At 42.2% G+C, this 27,242-nt stretch overlaps 1 protein-coding gene across 2 annotated transcripts in view; it reads left to right on the forward strand.

The window, feature by feature from the left end:
* Window positions 1-27,242, forward strand: part of atp8b1 (ATPase phospholipid transporting 8B1) — a 142,264-nt gene that overhangs the window by 94,784 nt on the left and 20,238 nt on the right. For both annotated transcript variants that reach the window (XM_033033018.1, XM_033033009.1), the window contains exons 15-22: window positions 486-642; window positions 5,136-5,324; window positions 7,196-7,308; window positions 9,519-9,683; window positions 13,818-13,929; window positions 18,825-18,900; window positions 21,778-21,886; window positions 24,728-25,010. In XM_033033018.1, coding sequence (XP_032888909.1) covers window positions 486-642; window positions 5,136-5,324; window positions 7,196-7,308; window positions 9,519-9,683; window positions 13,818-13,929; window positions 18,825-18,900; window positions 21,778-21,886; window positions 24,728-25,010 — 1,204 coding nt within the window. The remainder of the gene's footprint in view (window positions 1-485; window positions 643-5,135; window positions 5,325-7,195; window positions 7,309-9,518; window positions 9,684-13,817; window positions 13,930-18,824; window positions 18,901-21,777; window positions 21,887-24,727; window positions 25,011-27,242) is intronic.

Here is a 27,242-nt window from a genome sequence, read left to right on the forward strand (position 1 = left end):
AATATCCTCATTGTTATGATCAAAACGACTCCGTATCCGACCTCTCTGTCCTGGGTCTCCTCGATGGCCAGAGCGAGCAACACCGGAAATTGGAGGAATAGCACCTCATATTCCGCATGGGAAGTCTGCATCCTGGGGGCATGAACATTGAATTCTCCCAAATTGGTAGTCCTTGCTGTCTCCTCCCGTTCCTCAGCCCTCCTGCTGTCTCCTCCCATCCCCCAGCCTTCGGGCTCCTCCTCCTTTTTCCTTTCTTCTCCCCGCCCCCCCACCCCCGATCAGTCTGAAGAAGGGTTTCGGCCCGAAACGTTGCCTATTTCCTTCGCTCCATAGATGCTGCTGCACCCGCTGAGTTTATCCAGTTTTTTTGTGTACCTTCGATTTTCCAGCATCTGCAGTTCCTTCTTAAACAACATATTTTACTTATTACTGACTTTTATTAAAACTCCTGAAGGAATATCAGTTCATTTGAAATATCTTTGCAGCTGGTGGACTTCAGTTGGAACAGCTATGCTGATGGAAACCTCATATTTTATGACCATTATTTGCCTCAACTTATCCGTTCAGAAAAAGATCCATCAACAGGAGAATTCTTTAAACTGCTTGCCCTCTGTCACACAGTGATGGTGGAAGAGGATAATGGCAAGTAAAATACCATTCTATCTATCCCTTATTGCTTATTTATCTACTGCATAATAGCTATAGCACTGAATTGGAGTGCCATTAAATTGGACGTACATTCACATTCTGTTTCCTTATCTTATTTTGATCACGTTATCACTGGGTTCTCTGTCCTGTTTAATAGATTGCATTTGTTGTCCACTTAACTTTCGTATTTATCTGCTTTTTAATAATAATAATAATAATAATGATAATAAATACTTTATTGATCCCCTCAGGGAAATTCAGATGTCCAGAAGCCCCCAACCAAGAAACCCACAGATTCAAAACGAACGCAGTCAGAAAATACATAGAATACAATGTGGACACTACCTGAGAGCAATAAATACTTAAAAAGACCAATAATTAACAGTTACAAATTAAAAATTGCAGAATGCATCCCCCTACAGCCTAGCGGTCCGAATTATAAAATCTAATGGCTGCAGGGGTGAAGGATCTCCTGAACCGCTCCGTTCTACAGGGCAGGGAGAGGAGCCGGTTGTTGTTCCGAGTGCTCCTTTGACTCTCCAGAATTACATGGAGAGGATGCCCGGGGTTTTTCAGGATGACCTGCACCTTGTGCCTCATACGCCTCTCGAGCACATCCATCCCAGAGTCTACTCTCCCCTCCAGCACTGAGCTAGCTCGTTTAACCAATTTGACCAGCTTCTTGTTGTTTTTTGCACTAATGCTGTTGCCCCAGCAGACAACAGCGTAGAAAATAACACTTGCAACCACAGTGTTGTAAAACATGTGCAGCATCTCATTACACACATTGAAGGATTTGAGCCTTCTGAGGAAAAAGAGTCTGCTCTGGCCTTTTTTGTAGAGGGAGTCAGAGTTGACAGACCAGTCCAGTTTGTTGTCAAGGTGCACTCCAAGGTATTTATATGTCTGCACCACCTCAATGTCAGCCCCTGCAGCGTTGACCGGCTGAAGGGGGAGCTTGGAGCTGCCAAAGTTAACCACCATCTCTTTAGTCTTAGTTGTGTTCAGGATGAGACAGTTCTCTTCACTCCAGGCACAAAAGGCACTGGTCAAGTTCCTGTATTCCTCCTCCTGCCCGTTCCTTACACATGCCACAATCGCTGTATCATCTGAATATTTCTGTACGTGGCATGTGTCAGACTTATAGTTAAAGTCTGCTGTATACAGGGTGAAGAGGAACGGGGCCAGAACCGTTCCCTGTGGGGCTCCAACATTGCACACCACTGTGCCAGAGACACTGTCCCCCAGCTTGACAAACTGTGGTCGACCCGTCAGGTAGTCGTATATCCAGGAGATAAATGTGGAATCCACCCCCATCTTCTTAAGCTTGTCATTCAGAATCAGGGGTTGGATGGTGTTGAACGCACTTGAGAAGTCGAAGAACATAATCCTCACATAGCCACCGGGTTTGTCCAAAAAGGAGTAGATCCGGTGCAGCATGTAGAGGACTGCGTCATCCACCCCAATGTTCTCCTGGTATGCAAACTGTAGTGGGTCGAGTGCGTGCTGGACTTGTGGTCTCAGGAGACGAATGAGTAGCCGCTCCATTGTTTTCATGATATGGGATGTAAGGGCCACCGGTCTGTAGTCGTTGATCTCGGTCGGCCGCCCTGCTTTGGGAACCGGCACGAGACATGATGTTTTCCACAGACCTGGTATCCTCCCTGACTGGAGGCTCAGGTTGAAAATGGTCTGGAGCGGCTCCGCCAGCTGAGCCGCACAGTCTTTTAGTAGCCTGGGACATACACCATCAGGGCCAGCTGCTTTACCAGGGCGCAACCTCCTCAGCTCAGCTCTCACCTCGTCCGCCGTGAAGAACAGTTGAGGAGATGCCGGCATAGGAGGTGCTGCAGCTGTGGTGTTGGGGGGGCTGCCTCGTGGAGGTGATGGTGGGGGAGAGGCTGCACCTGTAGAGGTGGGAGGGGATACCAGATCAAGCCTGTTATAGAACAGGTTAAACTCATTGGCCTTGTCCACGTCTCCTGACGGCTGGCTTCTCTTCTCCTTGAAGCCAGTGATGGTCTTCATTCCTCTCCACACCTCTTTGATGTTGTTGTACTGCAGTTTCTTCTCCAGCTTCCTTTTATAGTCCCCTTTTGCCTGCTTCATACTCCTTTTCAAGTGGTGCTGTACCCTCTTGATTTTTTCCCGATCACCAACCTTGAAAGCCTCCTTTTTCTCGTTTAGGAGGCTCTTGATGTTGCTTTTACACATCTACATAAGATTTACAATCAGCTTTTACATTCCCTGTGAGCTTATTCTCGTACTTTAATTTTCCCTCTGATTAATTGATACATTGGCCCCTCTGAACTGGTTTCAAAACTGTCAGTCAGTCCTTGGGGTTGCAGTCCAATTGTTGTGACGTATCTGTGAATCTACTACTGTGACTAATTTTATTTTGCTTATCCTTATCCTTGAATCTAACACGGTGACTATTTTTTCTTGTCGGCCATGGCTGAAATACCCTTCCTGGTTTATTTTGATACCGGTCAGGAATGAACAATTATTGTGGTTCATCTATGCACTCTCGTGTCATTTGCCATTACATATCCATCATCAACCCTAACAGGAAATGTTTTCAATATATCTTGGCTAAATCTCACCTCCATAAAACCATAGTATATTTTACTTAGATTTGGGATGCTGGTCTCAAAACAACTTATGTTCTGAACTATTTTACCAAGGCTGTGATAATATGGCTACTCCTCCCCAAGAGACCTCAAACGGCACGATGTCTCATTAATCCTTTAAAATTTGTCCAGTCCAAGATGGCTTGCTCTTCAGAAGGTTCCTCTATGTATCAGAGGCCGCGCAGCGTTTTTGAAAGTGTGGGGGCTGAGTGATCACTGATCACCGGCCTTGGGGGTACCCAGCGATGGAGCGGAGTGGGGACTTTTTGAAATTTGATGTATTAAAATCATGTTTTAGTGTATTGTAGAAGTATGATTAAAATGTCTTTTGTTTGATTTTTAAGATAATGTAGGGCCTACATGAGAGATAGGAGCAGGTGATTATTATTTTTGTTGTTGCTTGACCTCCAAAAACTGGAGATAATAATACAGGCCATCCCGCACCTTAAAGTGGGGGGATATGTGGTTCTTTCAGCTGGACAACAAATTCATCCTCCATGGTATTTGATTAAACCAACCTGTGATTACACTTGTACTTTTTCTGCATGTTCACAAGAGATAGGAGAAGAATTAGGCCATTCGACCCATCAAGTCTACTCTGCCATTCAATCATGGCTGATCTATCTTTTCCTCAACTCCATTCTCCTGCCTTTTCCCCATAAACCTTGACACCCTGAAATGTACTTCTAATTTCCCATTTAATGCCATCCCCAGCATCACTACTATTATTGTGGGTTTTGTTTGCAATTGTCATAAACATTTCCAATCCCTTGCTATTTCTTAACTCTTTCTGTATAGACTTCGCATCTTCCATATTAATATTATTTCTCATTATTTATCTCCCCTGCAATAAACAACATGACCTACGTCTGTAGGACGTTTAATTCCCATTCTTGGCCCACAAACAGCCATGCCTTCATAATGCCAGTGACTGCATATGCTTCATTCTATAAAGAATTATGAATAGAATAAAAATGTTTCAATCATCAGCAAACATCTGCACTTCTGACCTTGTGTGGGGGGTCATTGATGAAGCAGCTGAAGGTGGTTTAGTCTAAGCACTGATCTGAGGAACTCCTGTAGTTATGTCCTGAGGCTGATATAATTGACATAGGACAACCACATCACTTTCTATTGTCACAGTTTGAGGATAAGGGGAAAATCTTTTAGGACCGAGATGAGGAAAACTTTTTTCACACAGAGAGTGGTGAATCTCTGGAATTCTCTGCCGCAGAAGGTAGTTGAGGCCAGTTCATTGGCTATATTTAAGAGGGAGTTAGATGTGGCCCTTGTGGCTAAAGGGATCAGGGGGTATGGAGAGAAGGCAGGTACAGGATACTGAGTTGGATGATCAGCCATGATCATATTGAATGGCGGTGCAGGCTCGAAGGGCCGAATGGCCTACTCCTGCACCTATTTTCTATGTTTCTATTCAACCGTTGGAGTGTTCCCTCTCAAATTCTACCTTGATATCATATGCAGTCTATCATGCAGAATTAGCTGACCATACTTTCATTGTACCTTATTTTCCATTTATCTGGTTATATTACCAGGACTACCCATTTTGTATTAGTGAGAATCTTAAGTAACTTTAGTGTTCAACCACTAAACGAAACTATTAGTCAATCAGTTAAATTAAAGGCTTGGTTTTGATCTCAAAATATCACCAATTGATCATATCCATGAATCACCAGTTGAAAATGATAACCCTACAGGTAATATGCTCTTCATTCTATCAATCAAATAAAACATTCAATGATTTAGCCTCTTTTAAGCAAGAATTTAAATTGCAGGTGTTATTTACATGCCACGGTTCTAATGGAGTTGACTCACATTTTATTTTGCCTCTGTGAACAGGGCAAATTGTATATCAAGCAGCTTCTCCAGATGAAGGGGCCCTTGTTACAGCTGCCAGGAATTTTGGATATGCCTTCCTTTCACGTACGCAAAATACCGTCACTATAAGTGAACTGGGTATCAAAAGGACATATGAAGTGCTCGCCCTCTTGGATTTCAACAGCGACAGGAAGCGAATGTCCATCATCTGTAAGTGAAATGTTTTGCACCTTTCTATTTAAGTGATCCATTCATCAGCATTGTATTTGAACATTTTCTGAGTTCATTAAAAAATTGTGCATTGCATCTTATCAGTTGCCAAGATGGGTGGGGTTTTTTTTACCCCACCTCTGTTACCATAACAAACTTTTTAAAAATGTTGTTAATATAGTTAAGATTGAGACTTCAAAGTGCCTGGCATTTTACATAGATACATAGACAATAGGTGCAGGAATAGACCATTCGTCCCTTCGAGCCTGCACCGCCATTCAATGTGATCATGGCAGATTATCCACAATCAGTACCCCGTTCCTGCCTTCTCCCCATACCCCTTGATTCCATGTCCTAAGGAGCTCTATCTAACTTTCTTTTGAAGTCATCCAGTGAATCAACCTCCGCTGCCTTCTGAGGCAGAGAATTCCACAAATTCACAACTCTTTCACACAGAGAGATGCGAGTCTGTGGAATTCTCTGCCTCAGAGGGCGATGGAGGCCGGTTCTCTGAATACTTTCAAGAGAGAGCTATAAAGGGTTAAAGATAGCAGAGTCAGGAGATATGGGGAGAAGGCAGGAATGAGGTACTGTTGCGGATGATCAGCCATGATCACATTGAATGGCGGTGCTGGCTCGAAGGGCCGAATGGCCTACACCTGCACCTATTGTCTATTGTCTATTGTCTAAAAGGTTTTTCCTCATCTCATTTCTAAATGGCTTCTCTCAGTGAAAAACTATACATTGTACATCTCCCGCATTCTGTCCCACATTATTTATATTGTATATGCCTTATATTTATGCCATCTTTATCTGTGCTCTGATCTTCACTGTTCTAAATTAACCTCATCCCACAGCAGATTTGTATTTCTAGACCGATGTTTATCTATTTGTGACTTTGCTCTACCATAACGCTGTATTGTTTCCTCACTAAATTTCCTTTATCATTCATTGATGAAAAATTTACCGCCTTATAAGCAGTTCTCTAGAATTCCCTTCTCAAATCTATCCTGTCTCTTATTTTCTGCAAACTTTTTTTAAATAGTTTTTCAAACCATCCAACCAAGCTCATGCTACTGCTTTTTGTTCTGGCACCCAATTCAGAAATCTCTCAGTGTCATAATGAAAATCAAACAAGTGTTGATTCTGGACAAATGAAATAAAATTTAAAAAAAAGGAAACTCTGTGGAAGTACTCAGCAAAAGGGGCAACATCAGTGCAAACTGTTGACATTTCATGTCAAAGACAATTGTCTATTGTATAGAGAGAAGACATGATGCGCTGGAGTAATTCAGCGGGTCAGGCAGCATCTATGGAGGACATGGATAGATGACATTTCAGGGACCTCTAGGTGCAGTCTGTGCTCAGTTTGTATGTTCTCACTGAGACTGTGGGTATTCTCCAGGTGCACTGGTTTTCTTCCAGTTTCAAAAGATGTACAGGTTTGCAGATTAATTGGCTTCTTTAAATTGCCCCAACTGTGTAGGATGTGGAAATGAAATAACATTGAACTAGTGTACGGGTGATCGATAGTCAGCGTGGACTTGTTGGACCACAGGGCCTGATTCCACACCATATTGCTAAACTCTCAACTGAGTAATGATACATTTAGAAGAAATGTTATTATAGTTAAGATTTAAGTGAATATTCAATCTACAATACATAGAAATTGGAAAGTGAAGTTGGCATCTAATATTCAACGATCTGTTTTGAAAAGGACAAGATGTATTCTATGGGGAAACTTGTTTATATTGGAAAAAATAGCTCATTGTGATCAATCAAATAAGACCTAGCATTACATCCCGATCTTAAAATGGTTTCAAGTATTTGCTTTGCTTAAAGGTGAGTTACGAACTGTTATTTACTTCCAGTGAGAGACCCAGAAGGTAAAATCAAACTCTACTGTAAAGGTGCTGATACAATGATCTATGAGAGGTTACATCCAAACAACCCAATCAAAGATTCTACAGACGAAGATTTGAAGGTAAAGAGAATTGAGTTTCTTGCTAACACATTTGTGCCTGTGCACATCTCTTACAATGTCACAAATTAACTGTCCATAAATAACAATAGACTAGATTTTCCATGACCAATTGTGCATAGGTTGAAGTTAGACTGCCCAAATATTTTTAGAAAATCCAATCTATTGTTGTGCTTTACATCATAGTTCATGGTTTATGATTATCTTTGCTTGCAAAGTATTTGAGTGAAAACTTATTTTACAATATTACTTTATTTGAGAGTCAATTGGTTTAAAATTCTTCTGAGACGTAAAAAGCTTGAGTAACTCAGCTGGACAGGCAGTATCTCTAGAGAGAGGGAATGGGTGACGTTTCGGATCAAGACCCTTCTTCAGATTCTTCTTGTTCTCTTGTAGGAGATGTAAAAAAAGAGATTTATTCATGCTCGACTTCACCACTGAATCTCAGGGTATAAAAGAAATAAACGTGGGGAACTATGTTTCTTTCCGATGACCTTGCATTTAAAAGAATAATGAAAAAGAGGTTCTGGCCAATCTTCTGGGGACCAGGTTTAATTTGACGACTCATCTTGTAGTTTTAAGGTGCATAAGGCTCAGTTGATGCCCAGTAAACTAACACTCTAAACAATTCAGCCTGCTGGTTGAATATCTTCAGGAAAATATCTTCCACCAGGTTCTGATTTTATTTAGATAAATGGTTATTTTTCGTGTGATGTTTAGAGCAGGGACCCACACTGAACCAGAGTAATGATGATCATGTTCGCTGGCTCCCGCAGATCTGTTGCCTCTGTTCTTGCTGCTGCCACCTTTGCTATTGGACTGTTGTTGCCTCTCATTTTCATTCTTTTCCCTGCTGTGATCCGTGCTCCTTCCCATGAAAGCTCCCGGGTAAATACAAGACTTGTTGAATATATTACATGCAGAGATCTTCTTTGCCTAATGAGAAACTGGTTAACTGGACAACAGAATGATGGTATTGTTATGACAGGGGTAGAACCTGTTTTGACACTGCAGCAGAATGAAACAAACTGCCTAAAGAATGGAATTGCTCTCAAAATTACTCTCTCAATTCCTGGTGCACATGAGCCAGCAAATATCCAGTACGATTCCAACATAGAAGTCCCCTTGCCTCTCTGCCTCTTACCATTCCAAGTAAGCTATTCTCTCTTCATCACCCTGCTTCACTCTTCAATCAGTCCTCACATGGCATATTCCCATGGAGATTAAGAAGATTCCATACAAAGTCTTTCACTTCCTTCTCTCCAAGGCTCCAAATACAATATCTAGATGAAAAGGCGAGCCTTCTCTACTTTTACTTCAATACCTGCTATTCAAAATTTGACCTGTTCTGTCGTGAATCAAAGTGCATTCTGTCTTTGCAGAACATTGTTCTTCAGGGTACGAGACTTTAAGCTTCCATTCAACATATTTATTCACCGTTCTCTATCCCATTCCCAGTCTGACAAAAATCCGCCCTATCTTTTGATGATTTCCACATGAGGTGAACATTACATGAGTGTCTCAGTTTAGTCTTGCTCCCCCTCGCCTTCAAGGGGGAGAAATATTGAGACTGGAAAAAATATTGTGTAGGGAGGAACTGCATATACTGGTTTAAACTGAAGACAGACATACAAAAAGCTCGAGGGTCTCGACCCAAAATCTCCTCTATTCCTTTAATCCAGATATCCTGCCCAACCGACTGAGTTACTCCAGATTTGTGTGTGTCTTTGGGAAAAGCTATTTACAGAAGGGAGTATCCTGCTATTAGAACAGCTGCATGGAAAGGGAAGGTTTAGAAGGGTATGGGTCAAAGGCAGGCAGGCGGGACTAGTGTAGATGAAGCATCGTAGTGGGTGTGGGTAAGTTGAGCAAAGGGTCTGTTTTCATGCTGTGTGACTCTCTGACTCCTATGAGATGGGTTGAGAACATAAAGGACTAAATTCGTTGTCAATTCAATTTTCTACCACAGTAAGCCTACCTCTGGTAATCTCATTTCATTCGTTGTTCACCTTTATGAATTTTCTGCACTTGGCTACCACCTAGAGGCAGAAATGACTTGTGCAGACACTGGTTTAAATTGAAGTTAGACTCAAAAAGCTGGAGTAACTCTGTGGGTCTGATGCTGTCTGACCCGCTGAGTTATTCCAGCTTTTTGTCTATCCTTGGTTGAAATTTCTTGGCTTACACATTAATCCCATAACTCTGTTTCATAGGTATTTGCAGATGAGACACTCAGAACTTTGTGCCTTTCATACAAAGACATCAGTGAAGGGGAATTTACAAAATGGAATATCAGGTTTCAAGCAGCCAGCGTTTCCACAAGCAACCGTGATGCAGCACTCGACAAAGTTTATGAAGAAATTGAGAAAAATTTGATGGTATTTATGCTTTCTTTTCGGATCACTTACTTTTTCTATTAAATGGTCATTGTTATCCCATGATCAGTTTATCATGGCTCACAGCCCAGTCTGTACCTGCTATTTGGAAAAAGTCAAAAGCCAAGAGTTCCACCTGGAAATGGGGACATTTATACCTGTAACTAATAGCAAATTAAGGAATTGTACACAAACGGGAATGAATGTTCAAGTCCCATTATCCCTCGCATGTGTTTGCCACTGTCATTCTGACACTGGATCCTTCGTTAACAAGAAGAGAAGTTCTTGTTTTAATGATTTTTAATATTTTAAGCTTCAATTTCCTCAAGAAAAATTCTATACTTTGACAAAAAAATGTCTAATTTCTAAATTCTTCAATGATTTTGAACTTTTGACCCATCAAGCATTCAAACTGTTTCTGTGGGAAGTAGAGTTCCAGCAATACATTGTTGGTTACATTGATATTTCTTTAAGAACTTAGTTTAATTGGAGTATTTGCTCAATGTAAGTAAGGGTTTAGAAGGGACACGGCTGTATACAGATTACACTAGTGGAAATTCTAAACCTAGGTTTTAAATTAGTTTTTCTCGTTTTTGATATTTTGATATTCTTAATTGTTTCAAATTAGTGATCTGCGAAGAAGATAAATCTTGTTTGTTCTGCAAATATTTCTGGAATTTATTTTTACCTAATTTTAGTTTTTTTTAATGGTTTAGAATTCTCCATTTGGGACTGTCAGCAGAAATCTTGTCCAAATTGACATGCCAATACCCTACAGATTAAGTTTAAATTCCTGGAGACTCATTTCCTGGGATGAAATATTCTGTATGAATGTAAAATACAAGCTTTTAACTGTGTGGAGAGTTGGGAAGGTGGGATTGCCCAGAGAGATAGCATGTACTAAATAATCTCCTTCTACATTATAATGCGGCTTTTTCACGGGGCGACTTGACGCAAGATGTAACCAGAGTGAAGTGGTCGTGGTCTAGCACGATATCACACGATATAACGGGGGGTAGATAAAGAGTTCCCACGGTACTCGGCATTTCTGTTATTTGTGCGAGTGACTTGTCCGTCTCCCGAGCTTTCCCGTTAAATCTTGAATGAACATTGTGAAGTGTTGTTAAATCATCACGTGGCACAAATGATGTCACTTTTTTTTCACATACTATAAATATCCTCCCTTGGTTGAATTGGCTCATTTGGAGACATGTTTTACTGTGTATGTGGGAGACACAGATGGACTGAGCACAGTACCTCGGTCTTACTGTGTGTGGGAGAGGGGGAGAAAGAGACGTACAGTCACAGATGTTTCATTATGTTCTGTCTCTATCTGGACTATACATAATGGACGATTAAAGCAGTCTTGCTTACTTGAACTTTATTGTCTTTGTGCAGTCATCCTCCGAACTGGGCCGCGCCCCCCGGTGTCACCTCTAAACCAGTCCCCCGTACAACAGTACTTAAATAAACAATCCTATTGTTACAACAGAGGCAGAGTCTCTCAGCCTGTGTAAGAGGGAGAGAGGGAGAGAGAGAGAGAGAGGCACACACAAGGTGGATGTGAAATCTCACCTGCCTGTTTCAGTGACAGACACGCGCCGCCAGTAAATGAAGACACCCCCATCTGTCTCCCCCTCCTCTCCCTCGACTCCCCCACCTTTCCCTCCCAACTCCAGTCCCGTACCGACCCCCTGGGAAACTGAATAGAGCAACAATCAACTGCTGCCTGTGCGCTGATATGACAATAAAGGCTACTTTACTTTACTGAGTTAAAGAGTTCCCACGGTAGACTGTAAAACTGGGACCCTGGTTCTGGACTCCCCCAACATCGGGAACATTCTTCCTGCATCTAGCCTGTCCAATCCCGTAGATACTGATTAGACCGGTATCTATTTATTTACTTTATTAATGATTTCAATTAAATATTGGGAACATCAGGCCGCAAACGTTATTTCTTGAGTGTTAGTGCTGGACTTTGACTCGACCTTCCTAGTTAGCCGGCGCCTGAGACTGAGCCAAGCAATGTCCAGACCTGACTTCAACACAAAGTGATGGAGGAACTCAAAGGGTCAGGCTCGTCCAACGCTCTGTGTTTTGCTCGTGATTCCTGCGTCTGCAGTTCCTCGTGTCTACAGACCAGAGTTGCCACTTGACTCCGAGATGACCATCACAGAGCATACGGAAGATAGACACGAAATGCTGGAGTAACACAGCGGGACGGGCAGCATCTCTGGAGAGAAGGAATGTGTGACGTTTCGGTTCGAGACCCTTCTTCAGAGTCTCGTCCCGAAACGTCACCCATTCCGAGGGTCTCGAATGAGGTAGGTAGTAGTTCAGGAATGCTCTGTTATTGGTGTTAGGATGGTTCAGTCACATAAGTGCTCAAATGTAGGCACCGTTTTCGCAGTGGAAGCTCCGAGACTGTGCAGCGGGCGATTGTCGTGTTGGCTGGGACTCCTGTTATCCATGCAGAGGATTGACCTCAGTCTGAAGAAGGCTCTCGACCCGAAACGCCACCCGTTCCTTCTCTCCAGAGTTGCTGCCTGTCCGGCTGAGTTGCTCCAAGCAACTGGTGTCTATCTTCAAAAGGACTGACCACCGGGCTGGATGTCGGGGCTGGCGTGTTGCGTTTCACAGACCGAACTGTCCAATTAATGGTAACAGATGGGCACTGAGGGAAGTCCCCCCCCCCCCCCCTCTCTGTTTATCTGCCCTTTCTTTAACTTTTGTGCCTCTATGCAAGTATCTCTCTCTCCCCCCCCCTCCCCCCTACTTCCACCCACACACAATAATGCTGGAGAAACTCAGCGGGTGCAGCAGCATCTATGGAGCGAAGGACATAGGCAACGTTTCGGGCCGAAACGTTGCCTATTTCCTTCGTTCCATAGATGCTGCTGCACCCGCTGAGTTTCTCCAGCATTTGTGTGTGTGGGTGGGAGTAGGGGGGGGGGGGGGGGGGGGGGGAGAGAGATAATGCAGCCTGAAGAAAGTGTCGCCTGTCCATTTCCCTCCGTAGTTGCTGCCTGGCCCGCGGAGTTCCTACAGTCTTAGAAACTGCTTTAGACAAAAAGAGACACAAACTGCTGGAGTAAAAAAGCTCAGCAAGTGAGGTACCTGAACACTCAAAAATGAAAAAGAATGAAAATGTGATTATTTCACCTCCCTTCAACTATTTTGTGTTTCAGCATGAGAGGGATTATAACATTAGAGACATTCATCTTGTAGTGATGTGTTAATGAAGAATTGCAGACATCAATCTGATAGTAAAAAATATATTTATTTAACAATGAGGTAAACCAAGCACTGACAATCAAACTGCTCAGTTACTCACCGTTCGTACGGTACCCGCAAGAGTTATTACGGATATCGCACGGATATCGCACTGGCCACTATGTTCATACAATGTTGCAATGCTCAACCACAAGTGTACAAGTCACTCTTGGAGAAATTCAAACTTTCTTGAATTTTCTCCCGAGTGACCAAGTTACACGATTACCTGCCGTTAGCGCGACGGTGGTCCACGGTGGTCCACGAATGCCGTACTGTTATCGCACGAGGTTCCCACGATGTTAAACTCTAGTTAACTCTTGCGTCAAGTCGCCCCGTGAAAAAGCCGCTTAAGGAAATTAATTATGAGAAAAAAAATCTTGGAGGAATTCAGGAGAGTCACCTTTACACTAAAATTGGTCAGGTTGGAGAACTGGGTACCAAATGGCATATTTGAAGAGAATGACTTGGATGTTTTAATAGGGATTTTGTTAATATTGAAATGTATGCTAACATGATTAGGAGTGGATGTTCAAGTGGAACTTGAACACTAAGTGTATGTCCGAAAATGGAACAATGAAATTCTTTCTTGCAACCACACAACAGATATGTATACATAATACTCTGCAAACACCATAATAAACAACAACAAATTTAGTGTGCATATATTAAAAAATAATAATAATAGTGCTAACCATAATAGGCTAATTCAAATTGTTTCTCCATAATTATGAATTTGTTCAGTTTGTTTCTCCATAATTATGAATTTTGCATACTTGTATGCCAGTAGCCTTTAGTGTACTGACATTTTGTTTTTTGTTTGTTCATTACTTTAAAACATGCCATTCGCTTTATCATCTATTCCAGCTTCTCGGAGCAACAGCAATAGAGGATAAACTGCAAGATGGTGTTCCCGAGACCATTGCAACTCTAAAAAAAGGAGAAATTAAAATTTGGGTTTTAACAGGTGACAAAAAAGGTAATGATACATAACAATTAAATTTTTGCGGTGGTAGTTTTAATTCAACCTGTTGAATTCTAATTCAACCCAACAACAATATTTAAAACTTCCAAGTGATTTGGGTGTTGTTTCAAATTGGAAACCTGGATTGAAATTGAACCTGATATTTTTCATTGCAGTGTTTCATTGCTGTTCTATATCACCAAGTAGTAATGAGCACTGGATTAGCTGAATCTCGTATGTTGCAAAACATACTTGGCTAATAAAGTACTATTATGATTTAATTTGAAATTCTGCAGAATTTTTGGGAATGAAAATTTAGCACGAGTAATTCTCCTCGTGTAAATTTAAACAAGATTTTGTGAACATATAACATGGAACAGGACAGCACAGGAACATTCCCTCTTGTCCGCGATATCTCTACTGAACATGATGCCAAGATAAACTAATCTAAACTGCTTGCACATCATCCATAACCCTCCATGACTTGCATATACATGTGCCAAAGTGAAAGCATCTAATGTTCCACTATTGAATGGGACTCCACCACTTTCTCTGGCAGCACGTTCCAGGCACCCAACGTCCTCTGTTATTTAAATAAAACTCTGTCCCACATGTGTCCTTTTGGACTTTGCCCCTCTTTCCTTAAAGCTCTGTGCACTAGTTATTGACATTTAATAATAATAATAATAATATCTTTTATTGTCATTGCACGTCAGTGCAACGAGATTTAGTGTGCAGCTCCACTGATGTACAAGAAAGGTAAATAAATACAATACATAAATAAGCAAGCTGAATTGATTGACGTGACCATCTGAGGGAGACTGTCCAAAAGGGGTGGGTGGGGGGGCACTCATTAGGGCCGGTTCAGAGCCGCTATAGCACTTGGGATAAAACTGTTCCTGAGTCTGGAGGTTCGGGCGTAGAAGGCCTTGTAACGTCTGCCGGAGGGAAGTAGTTGAAACAGACCGTGGCAGGGGTGTAATGAGTCCTTATGGATGCTGAGGGCCTTCCTGAGGCACCGCGTGTGGTAGATGCCCTCCAAGGCTGGTAGCTCTGTCCCGATGATCGGCTGCGCTCTGTTGACGACGCGCTGAAGAGCTCTCCTCTCTGCCTCCGTGCAGCTGAGATACCACACTGAGATGCCATACGTTAGTATGCTCTCTGTGGTGCAGCGGTAGAACGTTGTCAGCAGCTGTTGGGGCAGACCAGTCTTTTTTAATGTCCTCAGGAAGAACAGTCATTGCTGTGCCTTCTTGACCAGCGTGGCGGTGTTTGTGGACCATGTGAGGTCTTCTGAAATGTGAGTGCCCAGAAACTTAAAGCTGGACACGCTCTCCACACTTTCCCCGTAAATGGAGATTGGGGCGTATTCTCCAGAATGGGACCTCCTGAAGTCAATAATCAGCTCCTTGGTCTTGGAGGTGTTTAGTGCCAAGTTGTTATTGGCGCACCAGTCCGCCAGGTTCTGCACCTCCGCTCTGTAGTTTGTTTCATCACCGTTGGTGATCAGCCCAATCACTGTTGTGTCGTCTGCACACTTCACGATGGTGTTGGTGTCGAATGCAGGGACACAGTCGTGAGTGAAGAGGGAGTAGAGCATGGGGCTTAGTACACAACCCTGTGGTGTGCCGGTGCTCAGGGTGATGGTGGAGGACAGGTGCAGGCCCAGTCTCACTGCCTGCGGTCGCTCCGTGAGAAAGTTCAGGATCCAAGCGCATATCGGTGAGCTGAGGCCTAGCTGGTGGAGTTTGGTGGTGAGCTTGGTGGGGATGACCGTATTGAATGCAGAGCTATAGTCAATGAAGAGCATCCTCACATACGTGCCCTGTCTGTCCAGGTGAGTCAGGACAGTGTGAAGGGCCAGAGAGATGGCATCCTCTGTCGATCTATTTGCCCTGTATGCAAATTGATGGGAGTCCAGTGAGGCAGGGATGCTGGATTTAATATGGGAGAGGACCAGCCTTTCGAAGCACTTCATAGGGATTGGAGTCAGGGCAACCGGCCGGTAGTCGTTGAGGTTGGTGATTTTGGACTTTTTCGGCACCGGCACTATGGTGGCTGTTTTCAGGCACTTGGGGACCGTTGCCAGAGATAGAGATAGATTGAAGATTCTCGTGAATACCTCCGCCAGCTGTCCAGCACAGTCCTTTCCACCCTGGGATAAAGTTTCTGACTTGCTACCCTATCTATGTCTCATAATTCTATACACATAAAATAAATCTTTACCTTGTGCAGACAAAAAATAAAAAACATTCACCCAGATACAATCATGATATTTGTATTCATATTTTGTTTAATATCATCTTAATATATTTCCAAAGTCCTGTTCAGCCAATTAGTTTTCATTTTTGGGTTTTAACAGGTGACAAAAAAGGTAATGATACATAACAATTACATTTTTGCAGTGGTAGTTTTAATTCAACCTGTTGAATTCTAATTCAACCCAACAACAATATTTAAAACTTCCAAGTGATTTGGGTGTTGTTTCAAATTGGAAACCTGGATTGAAATTGAACCTGATATTTTTCATTGCAGTGTTTCATTGCTGCTCTATATCACCAAGTAGTAATGAGCACTGGATTAGCTGAATCTCGTATGTTGCAAAACATACTTGGCTAATAAAGTACTATTATGATTTAATTTGAAATTCTGCAGTATTTTTGGGAATGAAAATTTAGCACGAGTAATTCTCCTCGTGTAAATTTAAACAAGATTTTGTGAACATATAACATGGAACAGGACAGCACAGGAACATTCCCTCTTGTCTGCGATATCTCTACTGAACATGATGCCAAGATAAACTAATCTAAACTGCTTGCACATCATCCATAACCCTCCATGACTTGCATATACATGTGCCAAAGTGAAAGCCTCTAACGTTCCACTATTGCATGTGACTCCACCACTTCCTCTGGCAGCACGTTCCAGGCACCCAACGTCCTTTGTTATTTAAATAAAACTCTGTCCCACATGTGTCCTTTTGGACTTTGCCCCTCTTTCCTTAAAGCTCTGTGCACTAGTTATTGACATTTCCACCCTGGGATAAAGTTTCTGACTACCTACCCTATCTATGTCTCATAATTCTATACACATAAAATAAATCTTTACCTTGTGCAGACAAAAAATAAAAAACATTCACCCAGATACAATCATGATATTTGTATTCATATTTTGTTTAATATCATCTTAATATATTTCCAAAGTCCTACGTTACGTTCATTCTACGAGTTTGATTTTTTTTTTAAACTCGGGAGAGCACATGAATGAACTCGTGCAGTGGGACAGGGCTTTTAAACAGAAGCAGCTCTTTCTCAATACTTGCAAAACCTATTTTGGGGTTATTCAATGAGAAATGCCTCAGTCATTGATTCTGGGAAATTGTACATTTCTTAGAATATGTCTCAGAAATACAAGCTTGAGACTTCAACTTGACCTCTATCCCTCTGGTAGCTTTCTGATTCTATTCTCACCTTGACCACCACTCCACCATTGTAGTTTTCTCTTACTCCTCTCATCCCTCAATCTGTCATTCAAAAGAAGTTTACCAGAATGGGAACTGGATTAGAAGATATTAGCTCTAAGTAGAGGTTGGACACACATGGATTGTTTTCTCTGGAACATCGGATGCTGAGGGGAGACCTGATTGAAGTATACAATTATGAGGGGCACAGATAGGGTAGACGGGTAGAACCTTTTTCCTATGGTGGAAATGTCAAAGATTAGAGGGCAAAGCTTTAAGGTGAGAGGGGGAGCATTTGAAGATAATGTACAGCAATTTTCTTTTACACAGAGTAGTGGGTGCCTGGAATACACTGCTGAGTGGTGGTGGTGGAGACAGATATGTTCCTGGCATGATCATATTGAATGGCGGTGCAGGCTCGAAGGGCCGAATGGCCTACTCCTGCACCTATTTTCTATGTATCTATTTGAGAGGCTTTCAGGGATATGCAGTGAATGGAGGAATTTGTTGACAAGAACAAAGATTCCACTTTTTAATCCACCAGCTCAAGAAATAATGGCTGTTTCCAAGTAAACAAGAAAAAGGAAACCTCTTGCCTCATATCATTGCATCTCTTGCTTTCCCATTTTTACTACAGTGATATTCACACCTATTTTCTGTCGATGAGGTTTTGGGATGTGAGCAATTTTAAATGTACGCAAATCAAAATAGAGGATGTTCTGATTTGGATATTAGATAAAAGCAGATTGTAACATGCCCTTCATAAAGTTTTAGATGAGTGTATAGTTTAAGATGAGTGTTTCCCATCAAGAGAGGAATAGATTGAGTAGTTGCAGAGTCTCATGCCCAGAGTAGGTACATTGAGGATCAGAGGACATAGGTTCAAGGTGAAGGGGAAAGGATTTAATAGGAATCTGAGGGGTAACCTTTTCACACAAAGGGTGGTAGATTTTTGGAACAAGCTGCCAGAGGAGGTAGTTGAGGCTGGGACTATCCCAACATTTAAGAAATGGTTGGACAGGTACATGGATAGGACAAGTTTGGAGGGAAATGGACCAAATGCAGGCAGGTAGTACTAGTGTAGCGGGGACATTGTTGGTCGGTGTGGGGAAGTTGGGCCGAAGGGCCTATTTCCACACTGAATCACTCTATGACTCAGAGTTTTAGTCTGAGGCACAGCATGTGATTGTATATTCCTGGTGAGAAAATGTTCAAATTGAAACAGCTAGTGATAAAATATAGCTGTAAACTTCTTGATGTTTGAGATTTAATAATGAGACGTTCGGGCAGAATTGGAACTGATTTACTTTTGTGTGGACCTACATGTAACTTAATTCTATGAAAATGAAAAGTAATAACAGAGAAATTCAAGTCTGCTGTTTTCCTAAATGTTGTATTTAATCTCATTTAAATAGATTGTGTTCTAATAAAAACAATTTGTTTAAACTAGAAACTGCTGAAAACATTGGTTTTTCCTGTCAATTGCTTACTAATGAAATGACCCTTTATGATGGAGAGGAAATTAAGTAAGTATATATTTACCAAAATAGAAGATATAAGGCCCATTTATTTCCACAGCAATTTTATTTGTAAAATCCTCTGTTTTTGTTGTGCAGTCACTGTTCTTGGTCATTTTTAGCATTACTTTATGTATAAGTATAACTTCCACTCTAGTTCTAAGGTGATTTAGGCCAAGGTGGGACTTGTAGACTGCTACTGCTGGACTAGGAGGTGCTTGACAGTCCTGTGTGCTTCCAAAAAAAATAGACTCTGGTGTTTCTTAACTGAACAGTCACAGGTTAGGAATGATAGCATTTTTTAAGTGAAAATTTTCTCACAATCCCCTGTTAAGAGGGAACTCTGAATAGAGACTGCTCCGGGAAGATAGACACAAAATGTTGGAGTAACCCATCGGAACAGGCAGCATCTCTGGAGAGAAGGAATGGGTGATGTTTTGGGTCGAGACCATTCTTCAGGAATCTGATGCAGTTACTCACTGGAGTTTAGAAGGATGAGCATTGAAACCTACAAGATAATGAAAGCCCTGTGTAGAATGGGCATGGAAGGGTTTAATGTCCCTATCAAGATCCAGCAACAAGAAAGTAAATTGTAGCAGTCAGAGTGAATATGGCAATTAGACACTCATAACTAACTTTGAAATCTCTTTCAGTTCTGTTTCTCTCTCACATATGCTATTTACTGGAATTAAACTTCTAGTAATTGGTTTCAGTTTCAGATTTACAGGTTCTGCAATCTGTTTGGATTTTTTCGCCACCAATGGTGCATTAAGAGGTCAGCTGGGCCAAAGGGCTTGTGTCCACGCTGTAATCCCAACACATTAGGTGGCAACAAGACCCTGGGTATTCAAAGCATCAGACTATCCTCAATTCGTCATTATTAGCTGGCACCTGTGTAAAGAGACTCCTGGCTACGCTCCCACATGAAACAAGGAAGATGTGATTACTCAACAGTAATAACTATACATCAGATTTTGAATGACCACAGGCTAACTATTTACAAATACAAGTTTTCTGGGATTGGAAGCCCCAGCCCAACTTGGGAGAAGCAACAGCACTATGCTGACATGAAGACCATGTCCCAACTTAAGATCCTGAAACACCACATGGTGGCAGGTGGAGCACAGAAGTCCAGTAAATGGGTTATTTTATGGGTTATTATGTATATGGGTTGCAGCTTACATGAATGTATCAAGATGTAATGCTCCCATGACTCCCATAAAATTGTCTCCCTGCCGACCTAGACCCACTGCAGTTCGCTTATAGAGCCAACCGGTCCACAGAGGACGCAGTCTCTACAACACAACCTCGCACTATCACATCTCGACCGGAAGAACACCTACGCCAGGATCCTCTTTATAGACTTCAGCTCCGCTTTTAACACAATCATCCCACAGCAGCTGGTGGAGAAGCTGAAGCTGTTGAAGGTGGATACTGGCACTTGCAACTGGGTCCTTAACTTTCTGACACAACGGCAGCAGAGAGTCAGGGTGGGCAGTCGGACATCAAGAACCATCGCTGTGAGCACTGGCTCACCCCAAGGCTGTGTCCTAAGCCCCCTGCTGTTTAGTCTGCTTACTCATGACTGTACTGCCAGACTCAGCAATAATTATATCAACAAGTTCGCTGATGACACAACAGTGTTGGGTCTCATCAGCGACAACAATGAATCGGCATACAGGATGGAGGTGGAGCTGCTTACAGAGTGGTGCAGATCTCACAATCTCACCTTCAATGTGGAAAAGACTAAGGAAATGGTGAGGGCTGGAAAACACCATCACACTCCGCTGCATATTGATGGTGCTGCTGTGGAGAGGGTCAGCAGAGTGAAGTTCTTGGGACTTCACCGGGCGGATGACCTGACCTCAACGACCAACACCACAGCAGTCATCAAAAGAGCTCAGCAGCGGCTCCACCCTCTCCGGAGACTAAAGAAACCAGGTCTCCCTACGGTTCATCTAACGACCTTCTACAGGGTCACCATCGAGAGTATATTGACCTACGGCATCACTTCCTGGTTTGGGAGCTGCAAGGCTTATGAGCAAAATCAACTCAACAGGATAGTGAAGATAGCCAGCAGGATCATTGGTGCCCCACTCCCTTTCCTGGTGGAGATCTATAAGAAGCGGAGCATCAGCAGAGCCATCTCCATCATCCAGGACCCCTACCACCCATCACACCACATCTTCTCCATTCTGCCATCTGGGAAGAGGTACAGGAGCATCAGCTGCAAAACCAGCAGGATGCTACACAGCTTCTTCCCACAGGCAATAAGACTGATTAACAGACTTTGTCCCCTCCCCATATATCGTTCACCAACACATTCAACCTCGCCCATAATTTGACAGCTAGGCTCCTGTCAAAGCAAAGCCACTGTCGGTCGGAATGTCTGTTTTAATATGATTGTAATTTTTACGCCTGCTTTTTGTTTTTAGATATGGTAATTTTAATTTTTTAAAGCTCTGTGTATTTATCCTGTTTTTATTAGCTACAATGAATAGAAACTGATCGAGAAACGGTTTCTTCGTTTCATCTGTGTATGCAAGTACTCAGTTAAAATGATATTAAATAAATACTGAATACTGAATACCTCTTGATTAATGCATATCTGATTAATAGCTTTGTAGCTTTAGGATGGACAATTTTTTTTTTTTTTAACATCCAACTGTTCCAGAAGGGATCCCTTCCACGGAACATTACAAATCTTATAATGTAAGCAATACAAAATCATATTTTGTAAGCAATATTTGTTCAAAAAGATATCTGAATGCACTAAAGAACTGTGATCTTGTGCAGCAAGAGTGGTGCTGAGTATAATCGGCATCGTATCTGCAGTACTGTTGCCATAAATTTATATTATATTAATGTTATTAAATATATTTTCAGTACCATGCTCACGAAAATGCAAGGAACAGATTTGACCCCCAGAGAGCCCACACAAAATATCTTCAAAAGTGATGAAAACCCTGCAATGATAATCACTGGCTCTTGGTTGGTAAGTACTTAGTGTTGTTCAATTTTTATGTGTGCAAAACAAAATCTACAGCTGTACAAATGGGCTAATTTCTGGTCCAATGGCATATCATATCATTTTAATGCACCTTCTACAGACAAGGGGCATTTTACAACAGATTGCTCTGTATTGAGTTCAATAGATAATTATTCTGGGTGTGTCTAAATTCAGAATTACATTTACTCTTATAATTAAACATGTTAAATTAAAGTTACTTGTGGCTTTAAAACGCAAAACAGATTTTACAACAAAATATTATCTTTGATGCACGTTAAATAAGATCAAAAAGAAATAGGGGGTTAGTAGAACTTTAGAAAATCTCACTTTGCACTTTATAATAATAATAATAATAACTTTATTTATAAGGCACTTTAAACAACCGCAGTTGCCACAAAGTGCTGTACATGAGAACTCATGGACAAAAAGTTATTACAAACCATTAAAAAACGTAAAACGAAGGACTAAAAAACAGTAAAAATTAAAAGACATTAAAAGCACTAAGAACTGGAGCAATGTCTCAGCCAGTGTCGAAAGCCAGAGAATAAAAATGAGTTTTTAGGGAGGATTTGAAGATGGACAGTGAGGGGGCCTGTCTGATGTGCAACGGCAAGGTGTTCCAGAGTGCCGGAGCAGCAACAGAAAAGGCTCTATCCCCTCTGAGCTTCCGCTTAGACCTTGGTACCTCAAGGAGCAGCTGACCTGAGGCACCGGGCAGGAGCATATAGGTGGAGCAGCTCAGAGAGGTAAGGCGGGGCGAGCCCATTCAACGATTTGAAAACAAATAAAATAATTTTAAAATGAACTCGAAAGTGCACTGGGAGCCAGTGAAGGGAGGCCAAAATTGGTGTAATGTGCTCCCTCTTTCGAGTTCCGGTTAAAAGGCGAGCGGCAGCATTTTGAACCAGCTGGAGACGAGCCAATGAAGCTCGTGCGACTCCAGAGTAGAGTGCGTTACAGTAATCCAGCCTAGATGTAATAAAGGCATGGATTACTGTTTCAAAATGCTGCCGCTCGAGGATGGGCTTCACCTTTGCCAGCTTCCTTAGGTGAAAGAAGCTGGACTTAACCACCGCGCCTATTTGTTTATCTAGTTTAAAATCACCGTCCATCCTAAAACCCAGGTTTAAAACTGTTGGCTTTACGGACAATGCCAGTGGACCCAAGTCAACAAAGGGAGGTTCACGGCAGCCATTGGGGCCAAACAAAATCACCTCTGTCTTTTTTTCATTAAGTCCCAGAAAGTTTAAGGCCATCCAGGACTTAATGTCCTCAAGACAAGACAGAAGTGATTTTAGAGAATAGTCGTCTTCTTTCCTGAGTGGCATATATAACTGGCTATCATCTGCGTAAAAGTGAAAGGAGATGCCATGCCTTCTTAAAATTGAGCCCAGAGGAAGTAGGTATAGAGAGAAGAGCAGGAGCCCTAAAATTGAGCCCTGTGGAACCCCATATGCCAAGGGAGTGGAGGAGGATTCAAAGCCAGCAAGGCTTACACGCATGGTTCTGTCTGCCAGATAGGACCTGAACCATCCCAGGGCACTGCCACAAATGCCCACTTGGCGCTGTAATCGGGAAATTAAAATTCCATGGTCCACTGTATCCTGTATCATGGTCCACTTTATCAAGAATGAATTGCTAGTGCAGTGCCCTTTCAGCGTACTGTGATAATCCTTGGCCATGATGTGGATGCAGGTGAGGACTTTGGCAATGGACTGCTCTCTGCCACATGGCAGGGCGATCTCTCCAGAGTTAGCACAATTGCATCAGTTTCCTTCCTTGTAGATTCTTACAATGCACTTTCTGCCTTCTATGGCTCAGGCACTGGGTGCCCACTCGATTGAGAACAAAGACGAGGAAAAATTCTGTCATATGAGGGAAGGAACCCATCGGGGCGGCATGGTGATGCAGTGGCAGAGTTACTACATTATAACGCCAGAGACCCGGGTTCGATCCTGACCGGGTACTGTCTATACAGAGTTTGTGCGTTCTGCCCATGACCGCATGGGTTTTCCAAAAACGACTTTGTGAGGAATTTGAGTCATGGATTTAATGCCTGCTTTAAGAGGGCATCAATAATACCGGTGTCCAAGAAGAGTAAGGTGACGTGCCTCAACGACTGTCGACCAGTGGCACTAACATCTGTGGTGGTGAAGTGCTTTGAGAATGGATATCAACTCCTACCTCAACAAGAACCTTGACCCTCTGCAGTTTGCCTACCATCACAACAGATCAATGGTGGATGCAATCTCACTGGCTCTCCACTCTGCACTGGACCACTTGGACAATAAAAACACTTTTGTCAGGCTGTTGGTTATAGACTGCAGCTCGGCATTCAATACCATTATCCCCTCCAAGCTGGTTACCAAGCTCACAGAACTGGGTCTCTACGCATCCCTCTGCAATTGGATCCTCGACTTCCTCATCCACAGACCATAGTCTGTTCGAATTGGCAAAAATATTTCCTCATGAACAATCAGTACTGGAGCACCTCAAGGCTGTGTGCTCAGCCCCCTGCTCTACTCACTCTATACTCATGACTGTGTAGCCAGACACAGTGCGATCTCCATCTTCACTATTAGTGAACATTCTTAATGTTTCTCTCTCTACATATGCTGCTTCTCTCTCTACATATGCTGTCTCTTATTTATTTTCATGCATGGAAGTATCTGAGAGTATCTCTTTAACCAAAGGTATGAAGGGATCGGGAGGAAACACATGCAGATTGATGGACAATGGTCTTAATAAATGGGAGAACAGGCTTGATTGGCCAAATGGTTTAGTCATGTTCCCATGGGTTTTTTTTTAAATATATTTCTTTTCCAGAATGAAATACTCAAAGAAAAGAAAAGAAGAAAAAAGAAATGGTTCAAGCGACCGAAAACTGAGAGTGAGAAGAAGATGCAAATGGAAAAGAATCAAATCAATGAAGCTGCTAAAGAAATAAGGCAGAAAGATTTTGTAGATTTGGCCTGTCAGTGTTCTGCTGTAATCTGCTGCCGCGTCACCCCCAAACAGAAAGCCATGGTCGTGAGCTTAGTGAAAAAATATAAGAAAGCAATTACCCTGGCAATTGGAGATGGAGCGAATGATGTTAACATGATTAAAAGTGAGTTCAAGGCATGTTCGTGCAATGATCTCTTTTGTAATTCTACTTTTACCTACTATTTCTAAACATTTTTCCTTGCTACATATTGGTTTGAATTGAACCCTAAGAGGGGAAGAATGAAAGGACATTAACTAATTGGCATTGTTTTAGCATTGAATCGATGTCTGTTACAAAATCGAACTGGGGCATCTGAAACACGCAATCCAATAATTTTTGTTTTGCTTTTCGAAATAATATGCTTTTAAAAACATGGTTAGAGGAAGGTTGGATGCAGAGTGCATAGTATGGTAATGGAATAGATTCCTCCCAGAGATAGTGAAACCTTGAGGATTTCTCAATCCGTCACATGGTTTCAGTTCGATTTCAAACAATTCTGATGCGTTAGGATTTTTGAAATTGAACTGATCATTTTTAGAAAATGGATGTTATTAATTTAAAAACCTCCTTCAGCTGAAGTGTAATATGCATTCAACATGACTGGTTGTATTGAAGAAATGTTATTTGGCTTTTTGGAGAACTTGTGAATCATTTCGCCTGAGAAAATTAGTTTATAATCTCTGCAGTTTCATCTCTTTTGAAATTAGCAAAGATACGTTAAATTGCATAACCAAATTCTTTAGCTCAGAAGTCATAAATCACAGAGGGATAATGACTGAAATGGGTGATGGGAAAAAGAGGAGGGAGGTGTTGCATTGTTGGATAAGGCGGATGTCACACTGTGTTCATAGGTGACATAACGGACGGTTCATAGAGTGAGGCTATTTGGGTAGAGGAACAAAAAAGGGATGATCACCTTGTTGGGGGTGTACTACAGACCCCAGAATAGTCCGTGGGAATTAGAAGAACAAATGTGCCAGGGGATTGCAGACAGCTACAGGTCAAATAAGGTTGCTGTAGTAGGGGATTTCAACTTTCCCAATATAGACTGGGAAAATCATAGCTTGAAGGGTTCAGATGAGCTGCATTTCCTCAAAAGTGTTCAGGAGTTCTTAAGCAGTATGTGGAGGCCCCCACACGTGAGAGGGCAATGCTGGATCTAGTATTGGGAAATTGGGAAGGGCAAGTTAATGAAGTGTGTGTGGAGGAGCCTTTGGGGACCAGTGACCACAGTTGGATTAGGTTTAAGATAGTTATGGATAGGGATGGAGAGGGTCGACGTGTTAAAATGCTCAATTGGGGCAAGGCCAACTTTGAGGGTCAGAGTTACCGTCGAGGAAGTACTGAAGGTACTATCATGTTTGAAGGTAGACAAATCTCCAGGGCCTGATCAGATATATCCGAGGACATTGCGGGAAACTAGAGAGGAAATTGCGGGAGCCCTGGTTGAAATTTACGAGTCGTCCTTAAATACAGGAGAGGTGCCGGAGAGAGACTGGTTGGTGGCAAACGTTGTACCTCTTTTCAAGAAGGGCTGCAGGGAAAATACTTGGAACTTTTGGTCAGTGAGTTTAACATCTGAAGTTGGTAAGTTACTGCAGAGTATTCTGAGGGATAGGTTATACAGACATTTGGATGGGCAAGGGCTGATTAGTGATAGTCAGCATGGTTTTGTATGTAGGAGGACATGTCTCACAAATCTGATTGATTTTTTTTGAAGACATGACCAAAAAGGTTGATGAGGGCAGAGCTGTAGATGTTGTGTACATGAATGTTAGATTGCATGGGATTCAAAGAGCGATAGCTGAATGGATAGAAAATTGGCTTTAGGGAAGGAAGCAGAGTATGATAGTGGAAGGTTGCTTTTGGGACTGGAGGCCTGTGATTAGTGTGGAGCTTCTTGGTTGAGTGCTGGGCCCATTGCTGTTTGTCATCTATATCATTATTTGGCTGCGAACGTACATTGCATTTATTAGCAAGTTTGCAAATGAAAGTGTAGATAGTGAAGATGGATGTCAAGAATTGCAGCAGGATCTTGATCGGTTGGCCAGGTGGGCTAAGGAATGGTTGGTGGAATTTAGTACTGAGAAATGTGAGGTGGTGTACTTTGGGAAGTCTAATATGGGCAGGAACTACGCAGTGAATGATAGGGCCCTGGGAATGTGGTGGAGCAGAGGAATCTTGGAGTGCAGGTACATAGGTTGTTCGGGGAGAACGTATAAACTCTGTGCAGACAGCACCTGTAGTCGCGTTCAAACCTGGGTCTCTGGCGCTGTAAAGGCCCTGTCCCACTTTCCCGAGTTATTCATGAACTCTCCCGAGTTTCCCCCTTGATTCGAACTCGAAGAATTACGG

The sequence above is a fragment of the Amblyraja radiata genome, chromosome 1, assembly GCF_010909765.2.
Source record: "Amblyraja radiata isolate CabotCenter1 chromosome 1, sAmbRad1.1.pri, whole genome shotgun sequence".
NCBI classification, from domain to species: Eukaryota; Metazoa; Chordata; class Chondrichthyes; order Rajiformes; family Rajidae; genus Amblyraja; species Amblyraja radiata.